This window comes from Aplysia californica, unplaced genomic scaffold (assembly GCF_000002075.1).
Source record: "Aplysia californica isolate F4 #8 unplaced genomic scaffold, AplCal3.0 scaffold00037, whole genome shotgun sequence".
Taxonomy (NCBI): domain Eukaryota; kingdom Metazoa; phylum Mollusca; class Gastropoda; order Aplysiida; family Aplysiidae; genus Aplysia; species Aplysia californica.
The window spans coordinates 255,467-280,075 of NW_004797307.1; the positions used below are offsets into that span (position 1 = coordinate 255,467).

Genomic DNA, 24,609 nt, shown 5'->3' on the forward strand with positions numbered 1-24,609 from the left:
TTATTATTTTCTCTATATATAAAGAAAAGAGATAAAAAGACACATAGCGATTTTGACTTTGTGTTTTCCAGTTAAAACATGCCCAATTACAACAGTTTGAATCAATTCGATGTTCAAAAATGTTGCAAGCATTCACAATACATGCAAAACATAACATACTTCATTGCATAAGAGTTATTTTTCACAAGGTAAACATTTGAACAGTTCTGGTTACACAATTTCAACATGATTTATAGCACAGGAAATGAAGTCCATTACAACAGATCAAAATATTTTCTATATTATATTCAAATAGTGGAGCAAATATAAGGAAAAAACATGTAGGCTACCAGTATCTGAACCATCCAAAGCTACATTCACAAAATTTTAGAACCTTTGAAGTTCAGCTTTGTGTCAGTGGTTCGATCAACACCTTGATTGTTTGTATTTATATAGCATTCTGGTTTCACACATATGTTGCTTTTTTAATTTAAATAAATATTTATGAGGCAGATGGCATGGTCCTTTTGTCTACAGTGAAAGGCAAATTGCCTTTCAAATTTTTGCAAATCAATCAGAAGAAGAAAAGCTGGTAATAATTGGGTATATATTCATGAGTTGTGCAAAAGGGCCTAGTGCCATTTCCGAGGAATATCTTCATTTGACTTTCCTTTATCTTGATTTCCAGGCTATGCACTCGAAAATGATGGAACTTCAACACTCAGCACATGGCTATCTTTGAGCATGACCAAGCAGTAGGTGAAATAAATGACAGCTTTCAATGCTTCACATGTAATGTATGGAGAAGTTGAGACAGCTCACGCAAACTCTAATATATACGTCTTCACAACATACAGCACTGCAAAGAAATTAGAAAGATATAATAGAAATACTGTTTATGTACTAAATATATCTTATACACAAGCCAGGGAGAATGTGAGATGGGTCCGTTTCTTTTTGAGAAATCTAACTAAAGGATTAAACGTAAGTCAAGTTCCAGTTTGTATTTATGCTGATCAGAGAGAAAGTCTCAGAACTTTTAAAATCAAAACTTTATCTTCTTTCACACGATAATAATCGCTGGTATAAAAAATGCCCCATTGAAAGTTGGTATCAGAATCAATAAAGAGGTCAGAACTGTATAGTCATGCATGCTAATCATTTCCTTTCATTTATAAGTTGAGAAGCAAAATGACCACAAAAAGAAGGCACAAAATATATATGAGAGCAGAACTGAAACATTCCTCCATTCAAATCTAAAAAAAAAAAAATCATCCAATCCAAAGCTTCAGGTAAAAATCAGTCATTCTCAACAGTCTCAATACTGAACAAGAAGTATCAGATGAGTAAAACATTCCACAGAAGTCTATCAAAGTCATGAAATTATTGGAAAATAAAATGCTTCTCAAAAGTCAAAGCATTCAGAACATATATATATATATATATATATATATATATACGGTATATATTCACATACCCACATGCAAAGTCAAATACTATCTTCATCAAGAAATGTACTGAAAAACATGACAATGCGGTGTTTAAAAAAATGGAATGTAGGGTCAGCAACTAGGCTACTGTATTTGTTTATATTTTTTTTTTAAACCCAAAAAAAAACAGGGAATAACTATTCTGCTATCCAATAGTAAATTGTAATGCCTTTCCCATGGAACCTGAATAAATTAGTAAAACAAAGCCGGACCACAGATGGTGATGGTGTCAGCACAACAGCAATGGCTTGACTACACAGAGCTCTGAAATGTCCCTGGAACTGTCATGCAGTGAATCTCAGATTAGCCCAACTAATGTCAAAAAAGGGTATCAAACCCTCCAGAAATGTGATGTTCCTGAAAAAGCCCAGGAGGTCGAAACATAGAACATATTCTATATAAAGTTGTGAAACTTCAAATACTCAAGTCTCCACCTATTTTTTTCTTTATATCATGCTTTACTTTCTCATATTGAGTCAGTTGAGAACAGAATGTTTTAATTATGATTATGAACTAGTTATTGTAAAGCCTACTACAACTGGCATACTAACAAGCATTCACTCAATGGAGCATATGGGAGGCACTCACTCTATAGAACACGGTTTGTAAGTAGTAGCATTCAACAATACCTCACAGCAGTCTAAAGACAAAAAAAACCTATGTAACTTTCAAACATAAAAAAAAATAAATCAGTTCACAAGATGGTTCACACCACAACTTTGTTCAAAACCGATATTCGACAAATAGAAATAAGCTTAAAGTTCAGTGTTTGTTGGATCGTTTGTTCAGTACAGTTCATCAATATTTGTTTTGATCAACTGGAAAGTTATGTTATATCTCTATTTCTAAATAAAAATACATGGTCTATTAGTATTACCTGACAGCACAGAACAGATCATAGAAAATGTTGGAGATTGTTCTCTATAAAGGGTTCCACTATACCTATTATGGCTCTTTTTGTGTTCTTATGGCAACATCAAAAGGATAAACAAGAATCGATTTCTTTCAAAAATCTTGTCAAAGTGGCCCTCTATATATTAATATAATTAGTCTATGCTAGGACCATGTACACAGCAGCAGAAAAACATGGAATAGCACAGTGTGTAAAATCAGTTGTCCCCTCCCCTCAGACAGGGCAGCAAAGGCTTCCTCGCAGATCTAGACCAAGGTCTTTAGTTTTTAGTTTCAGTACGAGTTTTACTGCAAAGGAGGAGAGATAAAGACAATAGATGTTTGATTGGAAAGAAGTAGTTAACCACACGAGAGCACCCGTCAACCACTACTAGACCAAGGTCATTTTTCAATATGAAATATATAAAATGGTGTAGCGATACTTGACCTTAGGAGTCTCAACAGGAAAAAGATCAAGCAACAAGCATTGATTTACGTTTACACAGTTGATGACTTTTGTTAAAAGTTTTACAGAGACATTTAATCTTGTGAAAGGGAAATACTTGGCACATTTTTTAAAGACTCATAATCATAGAAATTAGCAACAACATTTCTTTATCAAAGTAATAAAACATTTCAGGTCACGAGCACATCAGTGGAGAAAAGAACACTAATAATAAAAATTGTAGATCTCCATTTCACTAAAAAAGAGTTCAAAAACTCTCTCATTCCAAGACATAGGCTGTAAGAATTTTCAAAGATTTACTCTGGAGATGCCTTTGAAAATGGCACCTGGATGTCTGTCAGCCATGGGATGATTCTAGGTACTATGTGGATAAAAGAGGCCACGTGCACATTAAAATCAACTGCACTGTGATGTTAAGATCTTAGAGTCAGGTACCCCTTAAGTCCTAGCAATTGTTTGCAGAAGAAGACTCTTGAATGATCAGCATAAAAAGATAAGTTTCTAAACTTCTAGGCATGTTATAATAACTTTGTATAAAAACCTCCACACTAAAAAGAATTTCTTGTGTTGAGGATTTTATTAAACCTTTTTTTGTTATTTTTTAATGTGATCCAGCCTTTTGCAGCTCTCATAGGTAAAACTTTGTTTATCATGCATACATCCCTCTCAAGGCAGATCAATAAAAAACAACAACTAGAGATTCATTTGTAATTAAATCTTCCACATTGACTAATTGAGCATCAAAATTATTTTAGTTATGTAAAAACTCAAAGACTAAAACATTTATGCATTGTTTAAAAAAACAGAACTTGTTAATTAAAAAAACCCTACAGATTCTGAGAGAATAATCCCTTCCTTCCAACATAACATGACATAAAATTGATATATATAAAACTAATATAAGAATCAGAATGCTTTACTTTGTAGTTATATTCATGGGCTTTGAACCACAAAGCAGGTTATTTCAAAAGCTGAGGGCTTGTGTCTGTTAGAACACAGAGTATGGCGTTATCAGAGGTATTTTTTATGGAAACAATATTAAATGTTGCAACAGGGCTGAGAGAAAATATTTAAGGAAGGACAAGAAAAACAATCTGGATTAAATTTAGATTTAAACCTTTGAGGGTCCATATTACAAATTGAGATTGTAACCTACAACACTAAGAGATCTATTCCTGACACTTTGAAATTCCTCAAAACAAACTCTTCTTTGTAATGAAGAGAAAAGGAAACTTTTGTGGTATTGAAAAAGATGATGTTAGACGAGAACAGAGCAAGCTAAACAAAAAAAATCCCCTAAAAAACAAGCATGCTAAAGAAAAAATATATGGCAAAAAAATACAGTATATATTCAAGATTGACTGGCCTGTATGAGCTGGAAGTCTCAGAAGCTGATTCTTATTTATTATATTAAAAAAAGTATGTACCATCCAGATACACTGTTGCTCCATTTTTTTCTTTTCTCATGTGATAAATAAGAATATCCAACAAAGCATAGGCATACGGCATAAACGATTAACACAGAATATTGGTTATCAGCTGTATTCATATCAAATACAGCAATAAATACAAGAGCAGATAACGCCATTGTTCTCACATTATTGTTTCAATCTAAAAATCTTATGAATTGGGAGATTTAAAAAAATTTGTATCGGTATATAATATTACCTATTTATTACATATCTAAACAGACATCTTTCCTGAGTTCAAAAGAAACTATCACTCTTTTATTCTTTTGTTCACCCGACCCCTCCTTGGCAGTGTCTTCAGCTATGATAAATTAATCACATCCTTATACTGACCCCACTTGGTGAGATGAAATGCCAGAAACGCTCCACAATCTAAAACTTCTTATTTTTCTAAAAGAATCTTCCTCTATTTCTGAAGACCAAAAATGGGCCCCTTACTACCAACTCATTTCTTTGAGGGCAATACAAAAAAGTATAGACATTTGATTTTACCAAAATAGCAGCATTTGCTCAGAGCTTCACAATACGTCATGAAGTGAATGTAAGCCTGTTGTAAAGAAACTAGTTTATATTAGCGAAGCAGGAAAAAAACAAGAGAATAGAAACTAATAGAGACAGCAAATATTTGTTATTCTTACTCATGAGAAATTATGGAGAAATCAGTTTTGACGATCGAAGTTCTATAGCTCAGACACGGTCACTGGGCTTTCACCTCACTTCTAAAAAGAACGAATGAGGACATCTCACATGATCAAAGAAAAGTGGAAAAAGGTACAACAATCACAGCTTACTGATGAATAAAAAGTGCGTATAAAGAAAACCTATCTGAAACCCCACCTTCCCAAACTTTCCTGCCCCTCTGCCGAATGCAGAAAAGTCTTAATTATTCATATATATATATAATAATAATAGACATGATATCGTCATGATAAGTTATTGTCAAGCGTCAACAGTGGTACAGACACACTGATCAAGCAGTCCATCTTTGGTTCTTATGGGAAGGTCAGACCAGGCCTGATTCCTTGGCCATGCCGTAGAAAATACTGTTTTTGTTGTCCAGAAGATTTTTTGGTGTGTCGTATTCCTTGATTCGACCCTCATGTAGCACAAGGATTCTGAAGAGAAGGATAAAAAAACATGTTTCAGTTTTAGTAAGAGTTTTTTTGTTTTGTTTTTTGTTTAGTGTTTTACAGCGCTCGCAACAGCATAAAGTCATATGATCGTGCTAAGAGTCTTATGGCACTTGCAACATAAATATAAGGGCTGAAAATTAGAGGTAGGTGTTGTTAGAGAGCATCATATAAAGAAATGAGGGAGAGATAATAAATGGAGAGATAATAAATGGAGAGACGATGAATGTTTGATAAGAAAGAAAGGGTAAACCACACCAAACCCCCGCCAACCACCAACAGAAAAACTGAACAACTAGGAGCAGGACCAGGAGGGAAAATACAAGAATGATAGTCCTTATAGTAATAGGCAGCATTTGTATTTGTATGGCTCAAATCTATACTATTACCCCAGCAGACCTGAGAACATTCTGAAACAACCTCAACTTCCAGGGAAGCATACAGTGCAAGCGGGCATTTATAGGCGTTAAAACTCTAACATACTGACAAGATCTTTCGCTGTCTGGGTGAAGTGAGGAAAATATGTGTAAAGTGCCTTTCAAAAGGACACAGTGTCGGGCCCGCAGCTTCAACCCCAAACCTGCAACCTCATGATTACGAGTCTAGGCTACTGACGCTAGGGGAAACAAAGGGAAATCATGTCACGTCGCGGCGGAAACAGGCGCTTGGCAATTTTTGGGCATGTGGAGTTATTGGTGCCACCTTAAAGCTAGTTCATTTATCTTGCTTTCAATGAAAAAAATATCTATTTATGTTGAGCAAAAGTTGAGACATTTGCATTGAAGGAGATGGGGATCGTCTGGTTTTAGAGGTAGAATTAGCTAGAAAATGGCTGTCACAGTATAGTGATTTCGAAAGCCTGAGAGTACTTGAAAACTGAAAATTTACATTTTCAGAGCGTTTAATCAACGTTTTTCAAGTAAAATCCACACCGAAACGTAGCTTGAAAAGAACATAAAATGTGGCTTTGACAAGCACCTGATTTCACCACGTTGCCTCAGAATTATTTTATGTGTTGCGCTTATAATTTTTCAGAAACACCAATTTACAAAATGGTCAGTACTTTGAACACCAGTAACCCTGCCACAGGAAAAGGTGAGTATATACAACTAGTCAAACTTGCCTTAACGGAAACCTGTCTTAACGGAATCTCCCCGCTCCCCCCTTGATATATTCCTCTTTAATTACCTGTATAAAACAGAAACCTGTCCAATGCGGAAACGGAAAGAAAAATCTGCTCCCTTCCGAGGGTTTCACCAGTCTAAGACGGAAAATGTTTTGCCTGCTCAGCCCTGATTTGAAACAAAACTCGCAAGTTTGGTTCTGCCGGCTCTAAACTTAATGCTATGGCCATGCCGCTAGGCAAGGAAGGGGAGTAGGGGTGCAATTTGGGGGTAGATGTTACCCCAATATGTGAGCCCTGAGGGATGCAGATGGTCAGGGTAGTGTGGGTGTGAAATCTGATGAGAGATGGTGAAAGTGCTGGAGTAGCGAGCCACCACGGAAACTTTCCTGGGTTTCCAGAAGCCAGAGGTGTGAAATTAGTTTGACAAATGCCTGCCGCCCTGATCATACTGCCAGCCAAGACAAGAGGGCCTCGAATCATTGTTATATGATGGCAGTGAGGGGTGGCAAATTGGTTGACTGTGCTTGTTACACCGATGGGTGGGCTAAGGGTGGAAGCAAAGGAGATGTTCAAACGTTTCTGTTTTTAATAGGCCAAACAGTGGTCCTATGAAAGGCAAGCACTGGTGGTAATTGGATAAGTAAGACTGATGCATGTCATTATCAGACAGGATAGCAGCTGAGAGGTGTGAAGTTTTGACCACTGCTTGTCAATCGGACAAGCCAACCTTGATCCCATCGGCTGGGCTTTTGACCCCCCCCCCCTTTCCATCATCTCCTAAATTCCCCTGTCTAAGATGGAATTTTTTTCTGGCTCCCTTGCGATTCCGTCTTATACAGGTTTGACAGTATATACAGTTAAAATTGTCCAAGAAGGCCAACCATTGTCGAGGAGAAAAGTGCTTGTCTTTGACAGGTGGACGTCTTGGAAAGTTTTATCAATTATCTATTTGTGGTGACCAAATTTTGCTATTCAAAAGGCTTTTTATGGCTGCATCGATCGACATGCGGTTTTTGCCAAAAGATTCTTTAAAATATTCTCCAGATCATGACGCCCTTAGTTTTTTCAGTTTTGAGACAGTTTTGCTGCAAAAAGCTAAATTTCTTTATTTCGCCGATCACTTTTGTAGGCGGCCTCTTTTGTCTCTGTAATTTTAGAAAATCTGCCAGGTTTGTTTATTTCAAGTCTTACTTCCGTTCGATACTATTGCGCATTGTCGCGCAATACTGAGCACTATTTTGAGTGTGCGACCCGTACAGATCTAGCCACATGTTTTCTTTTTTTACTTGGTGCTAAATTTGACTGTGATCCTTTCGTTTGATGCCCATTATCGCTTTTTCTGGACTCCTTTGTCAAATTCTTTTTTTTGCTACTGGGAACAACGTCAACAGGTCTTAGATTAGAATTTTCTAATTTTTTTCATCTCTCAAAATGTATTGCTCCATTCCAGTAGAGTGTTAATATCGTAGGCTAATGACTTTCACTTGATGTTAATGCACCGATCATTCCTTTCATTGAAAGGTGGTCCAGGTAGTTATAATATAGAAAAACAAGAGGGGGCAATGGGAAATTGTGGTTTGTACAGATGATTGTCTTGGACCACCCAACAAAATTACAATGTCTCCCACTAGTGAACGTTATCACCCAGGTTGGCAAGCCCTGATCTACAGAGATATGATCCCCAAAGTTAGACTGCGCTAAAAAATTAGTAACTTATTGATGGAGAATCAGAGTAAAAACAAATTCTTGAATCATTTAGATTTCAAACGTACTTTGAATGAGTATTTCCAAAATACTTTTTAAAACAACAGTGGCCGCAGTCTTTGGTTCACTTGTCAGACAAAATGACAGTACCACAAACATCATGTTTGCAGCTCTTCTACATTTCTAAAAGTAAAGAAAAACTATTCTAGTTTCAAGGCAGATTCCCTTGACTTTAAATTACTTAAGTCTGGTTAGCATAGCAACAAGGGTGAATCTAAAGAGAGTAGGTGGTTCAGGACGAAACTGACAGGTTCTACCTCTTTACTTTTTCTCTTTTGTTTCCATCTCTTAAAATTTTTTCCCCAGCACTAAAAGACAGTTTGAGTGTCCATGCCCTTCTCTTTACTCAAATGCAAATCAAACATCTAATAAGAATTTTGTTGGCATTGGTAGTCTAGTGGTTAGTCTACCTGTAATCATGAGATGGTTGATTCCGGGTTTTGAGTCCCAGCTCAGTCCAATGTTGTGTCCTTGGGAAAAGCACTTTACTATACACATATTTTCTCCATTTGGCTTAGTCTCATCGGAAATGGGCATCAAATTCAGAGGTCAATCCTCTTTAATAACCTCACAGTGTTGCAAGGGGTGCTAAATCTGTACAGTATAGAATTTCCAAGAACTTTTCCTTACCTGTCATAGTCAATAATGGTCTGTAGCCTGTGAGCCACGGTGATGAGCGTCCGGTTGTCGAGGGCTGTGCGGATGGCCGCCTGCAGAAGTGCGTCTGTCTCCAAGTCCACTGCTGCCGTGGCCTCGTCCAACACTAGGACCTGGCTGTTACGTAGCAGGGCCCGGGCCAGGCACACCAACTGTCTCTGTCCAACACTGGTAGCAAGGGGAAAAAGTGTACGGGTCGGTGAATAAGTTGAGTCAAATTTTACAATACAAGAAACAGATTAACTCACTTGAGTTTATTCCTGTGAACTTAAAGGCCTAATCCCATGTATTTGCGGGATGCACTTTATCAATTGATGTCTCTGGTGGTGTTTTTAGGTTACAAGCTATGGGAAGAGGCAAACCAACAGTAGACCAACTTGTTTCGTTTTGTTAAAAATTTAGTGAAGTTAAGTGCAATACTTTCTAGATGTAATGGACAACATCAGTCACCCCCGCTTGTGAAAGATGATTTTGTTGGTGGACTAGTGGTTAGGCTCTCGGACTCCCAACCGTAAAGTCATGGGTTCGAATCCCGTCAAGGGCCCAACATTGTGTCCTTGGGAAAGGTACTTTTCACAAATTTTCCTCACCTCATCCAGGTGGAAATGGGTACCCGGCAATAGACAGTGAACCATCTTGTCAGTTTGATAGTGTTTGAGTGCATGAAATCTGCAGCTTGCACTGTATGCTTCTTCTGAAGCCGACAATGTTTCTGAGTGTTCTCAGAGGGTCTTCTGGGGTAATAATAGTTGTAAAGCCCATAGAGCATGCTCTAAAGCATGGATATGCGCCATATTAATGCAATTATCATCATTATTGTATCATAAATTGGGCACAAAAAAATAGCGTAACCCGCCAGACATTGCCATTTCAAAATATTGATAAAATAAAACTATTTGGACAAGTCAGATGCAGTTTTCTTTTTCTGTGAGAGCATTTCTTTTTTCATTTGTTGCATTTTTTCATTATGATAGCTTTCAATCTTTTTGCGGTTAACAATTCAGTATACCCCAAAACTGTCAGGCTGCAATGGTTCTTTGGTGAAAAATAGCTCAGGCTCAAGTGAGTCAAGCTGAATTCACAGAAGTTCATAGACACAATAACAGTGCAAGGAAAGCATGACAGAAGGACAGAAATAACAGAGGGAAAGAAAAGAAGAAGAGAAGTTGAACCTACGAATGGAGCACTCAAACCACTTACAAGAACAGATTAAGACAATGACAGCATAGAGAAGTAAATGAAGCAGACAACAATTGTCTGCACATGCTGCCTGAGTAGTCGTCGCCTCAGAATTATTTTGTCCAAAGTGTACTTAAGTAAAGAGGCACTTTGGACAAAATAGTTCTGAGGCGACGCAGTGTATTTATGAACAAAAACTTTAGAAATTTAAACAGAGCTATAGGACTGACCATATTTTGTATTCATCTTAAAATTACTCATTTTATATACCACCCGAAACCCTCACACACAGCGCATCAGAACACTTTATTTCTTTCCATTTGTATGCTCATGAGATGAATGGAGGTCATGCTCATACTGTGCCAGAACAGCATAGAGGGAACAGCTGCTTTTTCTTTCCTCATCCTTACTATCGTCATTCTCCCTCTACTTCTTTTGTATGTTTGTCACTCTCTTGTGAACTGCTAATTCCAGGATGCCTTGACAGTGATAGTCGAAGCAGACTTTACGTTGTTGAGGCTAAAGAGTAAGAGGTGAGCAGAGTAAGCCTGTTTCCCCGTTTAGACTTCTCTGTTGACATCCACCCCTTGGCGCTCATTTGAGCGTATGCAGTTGCGAACGCCGTAAAACCTTACTAAAACAAACAAGGAGGCTCTTAGGACTTCATGAACCTTCAATCTCTCCCCTTTCCCAAAGAAAGGAATTAGTTCCTCAATCCTTTGTTGAAATCTTATACCCTCTGGAACACTTGGTGCCCTCACAGATCTGCACTGAAAATTGGGCCATCTTATCTTTACACGTCAGTTCTGTCTTGCTTAGCCTCCAGAATACCAACAGCTCAAAAGTCACATTCACAAAACGAGCTTCAAACATTTCTTCCCCCCACTACACACACACACACACACAGATATATACATACACACATATGTTTTGTTGGTTGGTTTGAATAAACAGAAGCGCATCAACACAAAAATGGTAATTTAGTACAGAGAAAAAGTAAGACACACAGACAAAAACAAGAGAGGGAAAGAAGAGAAGGCGGACCTACCAAAGGCATTCTTCAGCCACATGCTACACATATGTGTTGATACACACACATAAGTAAATACACATGCCCACTTATACACCAACAAACACTTGAATGGTACACGCAGATGCATACACACATAAACACATGAATTGTGCATAAGCACACACACACACACAAACATTTGAATTGCACACACCCACACATACGTATGCAAGCAGGTAGTAACATTTGAATGGTCCACATACACTCTCTTTATCTCACAAACCTGAGGTTCTGACCCCCTTCCTCACAGATATGTTCTAGCCCAGCTGGGAGTCCCATCACGTACTCCACCAGATGGGCGTGTCTCAAAGCCTCCCAGATCTCCACGTCTGAGTGCATGTCAAAAGGGTCCAGGTTGAAGCGCAGGGTGCTAGAAAATAGTACAGGGTCCTGAAAATAATACAAAAGGAAAATTTAAAATGTTAGCTCTTGAAAATAATACAAAAGAAAATAAACAATGATAGCTCCCGAAAATAATACAAAAGAAAATAAACAATGATAGCTCCCGAAAATAATACAAAAGAAAATAAACAATGATAGGTTCCGAAAATGATACAAAAGAAAAGAAAACAACGTTAGCTCCTGAAAATAATACTAAGGAAAGGAAAACAAAGTTAAGCCTCGGAAATTTGACTAAAGAAATTCAGCAAACTCAATTAACTCAAAGAAAGTGGAGTAAATAATCAGTACAACCAAAAGAAAACTTTTCTTCAAATGAGCTGAGACAAAACATCCTTGTATTGCACCATGCCTGAGAAATCTGTGATGCAAGCTTAATTATTGAAGAGTATTCAATTGGCAGGTTACAAATGCAACTCCTATGATCTATCATGGTGCTACTGTCAAGGTCATCATTTGACATTAGAGGAAGAGGAGGATAAACACATGAAGGAGTAGAAGAATTTAAAGAAGTATAGGAGGAGGAGGAGGAGGAGGAGGAGGAGGAGGAGGAGGAGGAGGAGGAGGAGGAGAAGGAGAAGAAGAAGAAGAAGAAGAAGAAGAAGAAGAAGAAGAAGAAGAAGAAGAAGAAGAAGAAGAAGAAGAAGAAGAAGAAGAAGAAGAAGAAGAAGCAGCAAAGTACCGACCTGCGGTAAGATGGTCAGCCTGTCCCTGAGGTCGTGCAGACCAATAGAGCTGATGTCCACACCGTCGATGACAATGCGACCTGCTGCCGCCTCGATCACACGGAACAGAGCCATGGACATCGAAGACTTGCCCGCTCCCGTGCGGCCCACGACTCCAACCTGGTGGCAGAAACACACACATAAATGTCACTACGAGGTGGAATCAGGTCCTCATCATTTTTGGCATGTAGAGTTATTGGTATTATTTGAAAGCTTATTTATTTGCATTGCTTTCAATTAAAATAAAAAACCTTGTCTATCTTGAATAAAAGTTAAGATATTTGTGATTGAAGGGGGTGAGGTGGCCTGGTTTCAATGGTGAGGTTAGTGACAAAATGGCCGTCAAAGTTGGGTAACTTCAGTAACTAAAGCGTCCCTTAAAACTGAAAAATGATGTATTTTGTACCTTTAATCAATGTTTTTCATTAAAATTCAAGGGAAATGTGTTTTATATGGACATAAAAGGGGTTAAGCCAAAATATAAAAATTCGATAAAAATTGCCAAACTGGCAAGAAAATGCCTGTTTCTCTGATTTCGTTATTTTGATGAGTGTCTGATTTCACCACAATGCTTCACAAATAAGAACTGCTTCAACTTGCACATATAATGCCATCTTAGACACAGGCAGGTCACTTCAAAGGCAAATTGTAATTGTAACTGTTAGCATGGGTCACCAAACAATGGTCCATGGGGCAGATCCAGCTCATGAGATCAGTTTGATAGGCCCACCACCAAGCAGGGAAACAAATTTCTATGAAGATACGTTTGCTGTATGCTCTGGACTTGGTCACCAATTTAATTTAATCATAATATTGACACTGCAACGTACATTTTTCCACTCACTCAATCATTCCATCCTTTCCTTCTCCAACAAACTTTTTCTCTCACTCAATCCTTCCACCCATACCTTTTTCATTTTCCCCTTCACTCAATCCTTTTATCTTTACTTTCTCTCTTTAACTTTTTCACTCACTCCTTCATCTCTCTATCCCTCAACTTCTCCTGCAGACTTTTTTCGCTCATTCAATCCTTCCATCCTTACCTTCTCCCCTGGTTTCACAGTAAAGTCCAGGTCATTGAGCACAAGATCTAGGCCTGGGCGATACCTGGTGCTATAGTGCTTGAACCTAATCTCTCCGCGTTCTGGCCAGTCCAATGGAGGACGACTGGAATCAACAACCCAATCTGGCTGTAATAAAAAACAACAACAAGAAAACAACTCTCATTATCATAATAGATAGTATTTGTATAGCACAAATCCCTGCTTATCAGCAAGCTCTATGTGCTTCACAATCTATACTATTACCCCAGCAGACCTGAGAGCATTCTGAACAGCCTAAACTTCCTGGCATACAGTGCAAGCAGCCATTTATAGGCGCTAAAACACTAACACACTGACAAGATCTTTTGCTGTCTATGGCCGGGTACCCATTCCTACCTGCGTGAAGTGAGGAAAATTTGTGTAAAGTGCCTTTCCCAAGGACACAACATCAGGCCCGCGGCTTGAACCTCTGAACCCCCAACCTCACGATTACGAGTCCGGTAGCCTAAACACTAGGCCACTGACGCCACACGAGGCCACATGAACAGAAAGTAATAACCAAATTAACAACATAAGAAAAGCACTTTTTACTCATTGTTAATGATAATAAAAATATTTACTAAGCATCTACTCCCAGCTATGTAGCTCCCAAAAGTTCATATCAATGTATGAAAATATATTTTTTTCTCACTGAAAAGAGCTCTTTCAGGCACTCCAGCATGAATGTATACACTCTAAAAGAAACATATAGACATACACAGGCCACACACACACACACAAACACACACATATACTGGAAATAATTCACTCAGATACCTAAGCATGAATGCATACACTTTAACAAACATATATATACATACATAGGCCACACACACACACACACATACGCATGCACATACAAACAAACAAACACACACACACCCACCAACCTACACCCTTACACACACACACACACACACACACACACACACACACACACACAGGCACTGACCTCATACGGCAGTTCTGAGTACTCCAGAATGCGCTCGGCACTCACAGACCTAGTCTCCAGCTGTGTCCAGTTCTGAATCATCACGTTCAGCGTGCCGGTCACCTGTGGTTCGAGTAAACAGAAGATCATCCATTAACGGTGCAGAGAAAGAGAAAGAAAGAAACAACAGAGGGGTCACCTAAGTAAACAGAAGATTATCCACCAACAGTGCAGGGAAAGAGAAAGAAAGAAACAACAGAAGGTCACCTATGGGGTCAGGGGTCAAGTCCCCAGCACTAGAACTTTCAGGTTGAGAGGTAAGGCAGCGTTATGAGTAAAGTCCAAAACCAATTCCTACCCAAAACTGGAAAAAACTCAGAACAAATAAAGAGCCCATAGTTGGCAAAAACGGTGAGTATGTAAGTGTATTGGCGTTTGCATAGAATATGTATTTAGCATATTATAGCAAATTTCTCATTGTGTAGATCAATAAAATATTGTCTAATAATATTTTATATCTAAGCATACCTGTAATGCGTATGTAATGGACAGGCCAACAAGACTTCCGCTTATTCCATCAGAAATCACAGCAAACAAGCCAGCAAACAAAACAATACAATTGCCCAAGATCTCCAGACGAATTCTCAGCCACCTGAAAGTGCAAAAATAACAGGTGAGAGTGCACAGTGCTCCTTCGTTTTTAGCATTTATTGATGAAGTGTAGTAAAAAAAATTTTTTTGAAGATTCCAAGCTATATTTTTTGTTTTCTATAGCCCATAATCATTATACTAAAAAAGCCAATTCCTTCTTTGATTCTTTCGATGTGTTGGGCCCCATCTGGAGATAGCATATTTAAAAAAACCATTAAACTCCTCTCCTACAAGAACTCATTGGCTACCTTTTTAGGTCTAAAGTCGCAGTCGAAATCAAAGATTTGAAAGCTTGACACATTGAAAAATTTTCTTGAAAGTTTACAGCAACAGAATTCAAAGTGAGAAAGAAAATAATTCTTAATTTGAATACAATGCAGATTCTGAGATGAAATTGATGTGAAAAAATTGTACAGAAGAGGGACAGGACAGCACCTGAAAACGGGGTCTTTGCAGAAAAAACGCGGGTAGTTGTTGTTTTTTAAAAATTCATAATTTGTCCAATTCTGGTCTTTCATACTTCCTTTATGGTAAAAGACTTAACTCTTTTCATCCTGGCCGTATCCCCACTGACTCTGTACCCGTCCTGGGGTCGCCGCGCCATATGAGTTGGAATTCAGGGTGTATATTTCAAAGTGCTGTATTTCTTACATTTACTCTTAGGTTCTAAGGGAATTTGGCAGTTATGTTAGAAATTATGTTTGAAATTGGATGTAGTTTTACTAAATGTATGCACTTTGGAATTACACAAATTGCACCAGGTAGATTTTGAGGTGTATTCCACCCTCTAACTTGACCCTGATTGCCGAGCCCATGACGTCCCCTTAGATTGATAGATCTACCCCTACCCATCAGTACTGCACGGATTCCAGTACTGACCCCTTCACCATGATCTGAATCGCTATCAGATGAGTTTAATTACTGTTCGTTATCATCCACAATGCAATTTACGGCACTTGATTCAGAGTCACTTTCATCAAATTAGTCTCATTCCCCCTCACAACCCAGCGCCACTTCAAGAAGTACTTCGTCGGTCAGGAACGTGTGTTTTTGAGACATCTTTAAAGCTTCTACACCCATCAAAACAAAGAAACCGTTGTTCATTGGAAAATTTAAACATTCAGACAGAATTAGCATTGCCGTGTTTGCATATTTTGGTAATTACCAGCAGAACTAGCTGTTTGACATGACCATATAGCTGTTCCCAGTTTACTCGTAGCCTGGACTGGTCCTCGTTACGAGTATACTCGTAGCCCGGATAAAAAGAGTTAATAGGCCATAGAACGTGTCCTACAATCTAAAACTTTTAAATCCGCCCCCCAAAAAGTTGTAGTAAATCCTAGCATTGTTGATAAATATCATGTATATGAAGTACTACCATTAATTACAAGGAAACTCTAATAACAATAGCAAACAACTTCAAACAAGCTTTTTAAAAATTTGCTGAAACAGCCAAAAAAATAATAATGTTGGTTTTGCAATGAAACATAGGAAAAATTACCGTTTCACTCACTTATGAAAACTGAAAATCAGCAGAACACAAGAAAACAGAAAAATAATTCCTGTAAAGTTTCAGACATAATCCTGACATTTAGAAAACAAACTGCATGATGATCACTATCAAATGGCAAGGAATTCTGCCTTTTGCCACGAAAATATCTTCAAAAAGTGAAATTAGATATTTTCAAAAAGTGAAATTAGATATTTTCAAAAAGTGAAATTTAAAAACAAGACACCTCCAGGGTTGATGAAGGTGAAAACTGACAAGTCATGCTTCCTCACCAGGCTCAGTCTTATTAGTCAAGTGTCAGATTCTCACTCATTTTTCTGTTCAGATGTTTAAATATTCGGGTGACCTTCCTAAATAAGCTAAACCCCCCTCCTTTACCTTATTTAGGCCACAGGTGGCCCAAATAAGCTAAACCCCCCTCCCTTACCTTATTTAGGCCTCACCTGTGGCCTAAATAAGCTAAACCCCCCTCCCTTACCTTATTTAGGCCACACCTGTCATAATGGTCATATTTAGACAAATCCTATATCATTGTCTTTTTTTTCTTAACTGCTCAGGGTTATTAAAGAGTAAGCCAACTAGGTAGTAATTTCGGATTCCTAATACTAATATTATGGGCATTCTTAAAATTTTTTAACTTGTTTTTACCGCTTTTCTCAACGTAAAACAGATTCCGTAAAAAAACAAAACAACAATGACCTTATCTTTCTCTTTCAAAGTATTGTGCATATATATGTGTGAAACTATATATTCTATGCTTTCATGTACATGAAAAAAGCTAATAAAGGCAAGCAAAATGTTCTTCAGATACATAAATCTAGTAGTAGGCCCACTGGAATTTTTTTATAAACCGGGAAAGATGACCAGAAAACAACAAAATTATTTTATGATCTTCACTTGCACTTGCAATTTTTTTGACAAATTATAATCTACCTCATTGTCTTTTTTTCCCCGCATTTTTCTTCACTATTCATGACAACTGGCATGTATTGTTTTCAGTTATTATTTTAAAAAAGTGGATAGGCGGACTACGGGGTCTATCTAGCCAAAAGGATAGGTGGACCCCGGGGTCTACCTAACAAAATGCTAGGTTTTAGGATGTGAATCCCGGAGTCAGCAAAGTGAAATAAGTAGTAGATCTAGGTTTAACTAAGGATCGGTGGACCCCGGGGTCAACATAGTGAAATAAGTAGATCTCAGTTTATTTTATAGTAGGACTGGCGGAGCCCGTGGTCAACGTAGCGAAATTATAAGTAGATCTAGGTTTAATTAAGGATTGGTGGACCCTGGGGTCAATAGTCAATGTAGTGAAATAAGTACATGTAGATCTAGGTTTAATTTTAAGGATTGGTGGACCCTGGAGTCAACGTAGTGAAATAAGTAGGTTTAAGGTGGACCCCAGGGTCTACCTAACGAAATACTAGTTAGGCTTTTAGAATAGGTGGAACCTGCGGTCACCGTAGTAAAATAAGTAGGTTTAATCAAGGTGTCCCGGGGGTCCACCAATCCTTAAATAAACCTTCTTATTCCTCTACGGCTATGGTGACTCCGGGGTCCACCAATCCTTTTAAAATTAACCTTACTTATTAGAAATAAAAATTTCACTACGCTGACCTCGGGGTCCACCAATCTTTAAAGAAACCTACTTGTTTCACTACGGTGACCCTGGGGTCCACCTGTCCTAAAACCTAGTATTTCGCTAGGTAGACCCTGGGGTCCTCCCTAAACCTGCTTATTTATCACTACGTTGACCCCGGGGTCCACCAATCCTTACTTAAACCAAACCTTATTTCACTATGGTGACTCCGGTGTTCACATCCTAAAACCTAGTATTTCGCTCTGCAGACCCCAGAGTCCACCTATCCTCTACAGGACTAAACTATTATCAATTTGCAATTTTCATTGATTAGCATATTTAAAAAAAAATATTGAATCAGACTCAGAGACTCGCTGTCTAAAAAGTCCACTGCTAATGCTATTCTTTTCAAAGAAAATGGCACAATTTGATTTTATGACATGTTGAAAAAAGAGTTTTAAAAATATCCCGAAAACAACATAAAATGATTATATATATATATATAGATCTCTCTCTCTCTATATCTCTTTCTCTCTCTCTCTCTCTCTCTCTCTCTCTATATATATATATATATATGTGTGTGTGTGTGTGTGTGTGTGTGTGTGTGTATTTTATTATGTATACTAAAAGACTGAGCAGAGGCTTACAATGTAAATTCTGTGCTCTACAAGTAGAGAAAATATTAAGTTTGCGCAAAACAGATTTTAGAAAAAAAAGTTGGATCTAATTATTCTAATACAAGTAAAAGTGATTGTTATGCTGAGATTTGTTATTATTGACTCTGGAAATACAGTTACTTGCTGAATCTAAAAGTAACTAGAACTGTGCAATTCGTTTTATTTCAATTCCAAAGCCCAAAGGCATAGCAATAATAAGTTAGATCTAGATCTAGCAGTTGTAGGCTCTCTGGCTGCTTCTAGCATAAGCCTGCTACTACTGATTCTAGACAGGGAATCTAGATCTTGCTATCGCCTGCACTATTAAAGTCAAATATATGGTAAAATAAAAACAAAACTGAATTTTTTTCAGTCAGTACATCACAATTGCCATAGCCGCACGTATTAATAGTTGAATAATGCGATACCGCAGCAACACATTATCACAGTGTGCAGGGGAGAGCAAGGTGCCCGGTCGATTCGGTGGTTCGGCTTTTGTAGATCTATGCATTTTTTACGGAAAGCCCTATTACCTAACCCTCTTACTAGATCTATTAGTGTTGTGAAAACTTCAACCTCTACAGCTCAGGCGTCAAAAGATGCTGGAAAATAATAATACGTCCTGAAGTTTCTTAATTTATTTTTATACAGAATAACACAGTACACAGCCAGTAGTTTTTATTTCATCGAGTTATAAAAATGGCCTTCGTATAAAAATTGCCTTGTTTTCAGAAGCAAATTTTAATAGTTCTAGTTCTACCGAATCGATTTTCACGCGAATTCAACAGTACGAGAGAGTGTCACTCAGGCAAAGATAGTGTAACTTTGACTCAGCCATGTAGTGTACACTCTTTTTATACCCCAAATTTAACCCGGAAGTCCATTCGGAGGATTTGACCTTTTCACTTGACCAAAGTGTGCCAAAATGGTAGCCTAGCTTTTGCCCCTCCATGAAGGAAAAATCTGGCCCTCATTCAAACCATTGGGATTGAGCAAAATTTTGCGTATTGTGCTTTGTTCTTTACAATATTCATTATGGTTATGATTTATAAGTTGTACACTGAGACAAAACCGTACTAAATGAGAAAGGTGCACCATTATTATGAAAGTGGAACGAACTCAGTTGCCTGAAAAGGGTAGTTTAAGCATGTGTGGCCTAAATAAGCTAAACCCCCCTCCCTTACCTTATTTAGGCCATATGTGGCCTAAATAAGCACTCCCTTAAAAAAAACAACCCTCCATTATCCTGGTCAACCCTCACCAAACTCTTCAAATTATCTGAATATCTTATTCTTCATCTACCTTAACATCTTTTGCATTCTATTTTTCCAGCACAACAAATACCTTCATGGCCTTTACGTCAATTTAAGTGCACCAGGACCAGCATTTATCTCTTCCAAAAGGTTTATATGCCCTATAAGTGACTGTCCCATTCTGGTTTCTTTCAGCACCACAGGCTCAAAATCCATGTAAAATTAGAACAGAATTTGGTAAAAACAAACTTTTTAAAGCCTTAACTCTTTAAACCCCAAGTTTTTTTCCATCGTTTCCTGGAGCTTTTTCTACAGTCATCAAAACCTGGTGCACATTGTCTCATTATAACCCCCAAAACTTGCCTTAAATTTCTAAATGGCATGAACAAGGGCTTAGTCATTATTAAAAAACTTGGATCGTGAATAGTTCAGAAAAACAAGCCAAAGCTAGCACTAAATGAAACAAAAAAGTTGTCACTAGTATCGGACGCTTGGGGAACAGGGTTATTACCACCGGACGCTCCAAGCGTCCGATGAGGTTTAAAGAGTTTAACACCCCCCCACATCATTTTCCTTAAAAGGAGTATTTATTATCACCTCATAGCAGAGGAGGTTATATAGAACCAAAAGTTGTTGGTGTCCACCCGTTTCTGAGAGTCCAGGGAGAAACGTTCTGTGACCTTGTAGGATCGGATGCTGCTGGCTCCGCTGATGCTTTCGGCAAAGTGGGAGAAAATGGGAGAACGGGTGACAGACTCCAAGCGCCGGAACTGCCGCGATGAGGGCATGTAGAATTTCTGGGGAGAACAATTTGAGATAGTTCAATTATAAATTTAAAAAAATGTAACATACAATACAGAGCTCAGAGAACAGTCACCATATTTGCAGCACTATGTACTCATTTCTTAACCCTAAGGGCACAGACGTGGCAATATGCTACACCAAAGGGGAGAAAAATGTATGGCAGCCTAGAGGATTTAAAGCATACTATACAGTTTGTGAGCACGATTTAAATGACTGTCTAGACTGTCATCCAGAATAATGAAGAAGTAGAAGAAGCAGAAGAAGAAGAAGGAGGAGGAGGAGGAGGAGGAGGAGGAAGAAGAAGAAGAAGAAGAAGAAGAAGAAGTAAGTTAACTCTGACAACTAGTAAGATCAAGACAGTGGGTATTTAGATTTATTGTCAACTTATAAAGCTCTGCTACAGAAAGTGTAAGTCATTTCAAACCACAGAACCTGTCTCCCTGTTAAAGAAGAAGAAGAAGAAGAAGAAGTAAGTTAACTCTGACAACTAGTAAGATCAAGACAGTGGGTATTTAGATTTATTGTCAACTTATAAAGCTCTGCTACAGAAAGTGTAAGTCATTTCAAACCACAGAACCTGTCTCCCTGTTAAACACTGGGCACAGGAAAAATATTCCAGGAAGGAAGAGATAAACAATTTGAACCCTCACTCAATTCCAACTTCAAACATTTGCAAGTAGATAAAATCATACTTTCCTGAACTCCAAAAAGTAGCTAAAAATGAAGAGAACTTTTGGCTCATGTGTTTCTCAAGGAGGGAAAAAGGGAACATGTGCTGTCTCTACGGGAGGAAAAAATCTGCAGAAACTTTCCACATAGCCCTTTCTGGTTCAACTTGGCCAAAGTGGCAAATTAAAAATGTAGCACTGAAGTACAACCAGGCAAAAACTGTCTGTTAAAAAGCTGCAGTGCTGGAGTTCAATCCAGCCCAACACAAGGCTTGTCTCCTCCATGGGATTTCCATAGTGGTAAATTGGGCTACAATTAAAAAAAAAAAAATCACAAACATCAAGCAGCAGCCTTGTTTTCATTTCTGGTAGGGAGAGTAAGTGAGAACCGGCACTAGCAGTCCGAATATATTTTTGCTTCCATTAGTGCAAAAGAAAAAAATGTGAATACTAGAAGCTTGCCAAGTGCACAGGAAGTTGAATGAATGTGGATGACCATTGTTTGCAAAGAACAGGAGAGGGTAAAATCGCATACAAAAAAAAGGGAGACCAACACTTAGAGGGAATGATTTTTGTAATGACTCTCCCTTACACACTATAGGCATGTTACATGATAAAACAAATTTTCTTTTTAAGTTCTTTTTCAGCTTGACCCCTGATTCATATATTGAAAATCACTAAAGTTATTATCATTCAACCATTTGAAAAAAATGCCACCCCTTGATCAACTTTGGGCTGATCCATCATGCATGTGAAGTGGCTGAGGGCAGAAATTTACAACCCAAAGCTAGCTTAAGCTGTGTAATCCTATCTGCACATACTTTTCCACAGTAATTGTACAAGGATAGAGAACAACCAATGACAGGATGGCCTTTTTCAAATGTCTAAATCAAATACTTTTTTTCCTATATTTGATTTGAATTCTCCAAGGGTCTTTCAAAACTTAGCTGAGCATACACCTAGCACTGACAAAAAAGGGAGACTTTCTTATAAAATTGTGGGTAGGTGTTAAAATAATGCTAGTGATGTCTTTACGTCATTCAGAAAAACAACCTGTGTCTTAACCCCATGACTAACCTGTGCTAAGTAGTAGATGAAGGCCATGGGGATCACAACAGCCAGGAAGATTGGGGCGGTGTAGGAAATCACAATCAGAATGGCGATGATGTTGCAAAACGCCTGGAGAACCATCCTCATGAGACGTGACATGGCAGAATCCATCTGGTCGACGTCCGCGGAAAATCTGAGAGGTAAATCTTCAGTGTAATACATCCATCATTATATATACAAATACTGTCACAGCAACAAGCAAAATATAAACCAATAATTATTGACCTTACTGTGCACCATAATCTAATTTGAAACTTGAATCCCGTACATCAGAACAAAGTCATCCTTTAAAAAAAAAATTTCTGACTTCTTTCTGCTCCAACAACATCCCCCCCCCCCCAAAACAAACAACAACAACCAACCAAACAAACAGAACAAAAAAACAAACAATAAAAAACCCCACAACAAAACATTAAAAAACCACTTCAGTTTGCACTGTGAAACAGTCATGGCATTCAATCATCAACCGCTTCACCATTTGCTGACCCTTTCCATCAGAATATAGATGGATTTGTCCAAGGCATTCATCCATTGTAAAGGAGAAAAGTAATTGTTTGAGACAAGTGGATATCCTATCTCTCTTCTTATAATATTTTTTAAAAAACGCAAGTGGGGAGAAATGGGAAGTGGTCATTAATAAAGGTGATTGTCATGGACTTCTTTTTTTTCCTCAATCTAGGATTGTCCCGGACAGGTGGCGGTTAGAGCAGGTTAGACTGCACTTGTAAAAAGCATAACAAAACAAACTTGTCTGTTGAAACCGGCTAAACTTGAGCTAGCTGATCTACTATTCACAGTCCCTGATGTAAAAAATCAACGAAAAAGAATTACCTGTTGAAATGAAAGGTGAAATGGTATAGGTTTAACACCCCTATCAATGCTGTTAGGTTATTGAAGAGGCGGGACCTCTGAGTTTGACGTCCTTCTCCGAAAGGACCGAGCCAAGTGGAAAATTTGTGTAAAGTGCCTTTCCCAAAGTGACAATGCCGAACTGAGCTAAGGCTAGAACCCCTAAACCCGCAATCTCACGATTACGAGTCCGGTAGCCTAACCACTAGGCTTACCTGTTGAGAACTCTGCCCAAAGGGGTGGTGTCAAAGAATGCCATGGGTTGATGTAAGATTGTCTTAAGCATCTTGTTGTGCATGCGGCGAGAAGCGTTGACAAACTGAATGACCAGAACCAGGATGTAGGCTGAGTTTCCAACAACTGGACAAAAAAACAGACAAGGTATGCAAGGATCCTGTTTTAGTTTTGAGTTAAGTGTAAGAGTTTAATGGCACTCGCAACACAGATAGATCATACAAGTGCTGAAAATAAGCGATGTTACTAGGGAATAACGTACAAAAAAAAGAAAGAGGAGAGATACAGACGATAGATGTTTGATAGGAAAGAGGGAGCAACTCATACCAGAGTATCCGCCAACGTGAAGATGTTGATTCTGAATACACTTGCATAGATTTATTGAGCAAACTGTTGTAAACATCCATGCTGATGCTTATGGCACCACTGCTACACATGCTTTTTAAAACATAAAAAAATGTTTTTTAGTAAAGAGACACATCTATGGCCATTAAATGCAGGGAAAAATCAAGACAGATGAACAGAATCATCAGACGGAATGAAAGAAGTATGACCTATTGGCGGCACCCTCGAATCACCAACTATATATACATACTGTATGTCGACCAGAGACTGCAGTGCACATACACACTGGGAGTATTTTGTTTTTGACAGCAACATTTTGGGGAATTTTTGTGATGAATGAGCATTGTGACTGTGATTCTATTAATAATCAAAGTGAAACCAAAACAAATTCAGTCAAGTTTCAACAAATACTCGTCAGTAAAATAGCAATGTCCTGAAGGTTTTGGGTCGTGGCTTAAAATGTCGGAAATTATCAGCAAACTTCCTATTTGATGAACAGGAGGTACACACTGAGACCTGTAGCATTGTTTGCTTCTCATAGATTAACAGAGAGAGAGAGAGGGAGGGAGGGAGAGGGAGAAAGAGGGAGGGAG

The 24,609-nt window shown here is 38.2% G+C and overlaps 1 protein-coding gene across 1 annotated transcript in view; it reads right to left on the reverse strand.

The window, feature by feature from the left end:
* Positions 1-46: 46 nt before the first annotated feature.
* LOC101859765 (canalicular multispecific organic anion transporter 2) overlaps positions 47-24,609 on the reverse strand; it is an 84,710-nt gene continuing 60,147 nt past the window's right edge. Inside the window, exons 23-32 of the mRNA XM_005091883.3 lie at positions 23,653-23,797; positions 22,556-22,721; positions 20,604-20,803; positions 14,889-15,012; positions 14,382-14,483; positions 13,391-13,537; positions 12,309-12,467; positions 11,447-11,613; positions 8,946-9,140; positions 47-5,410 (exon numbers count right to left, since the gene is read on the reverse strand). Coding sequence (XP_005091940.1) covers positions 5,299-5,410; positions 8,946-9,140; positions 11,447-11,613; positions 12,309-12,467; positions 13,391-13,537; positions 14,382-14,483; positions 14,889-15,012; positions 20,604-20,803; positions 22,556-22,721; positions 23,653-23,797 — 1,517 coding nt within the window. The 3' untranslated portion in view covers positions 47-5,298. The remainder of the gene's footprint in view (positions 5,411-8,945; positions 9,141-11,446; positions 11,614-12,308; positions 12,468-13,390; positions 13,538-14,381; positions 14,484-14,888; positions 15,013-20,603; positions 20,804-22,555; positions 22,722-23,652; positions 23,798-24,609) is intronic.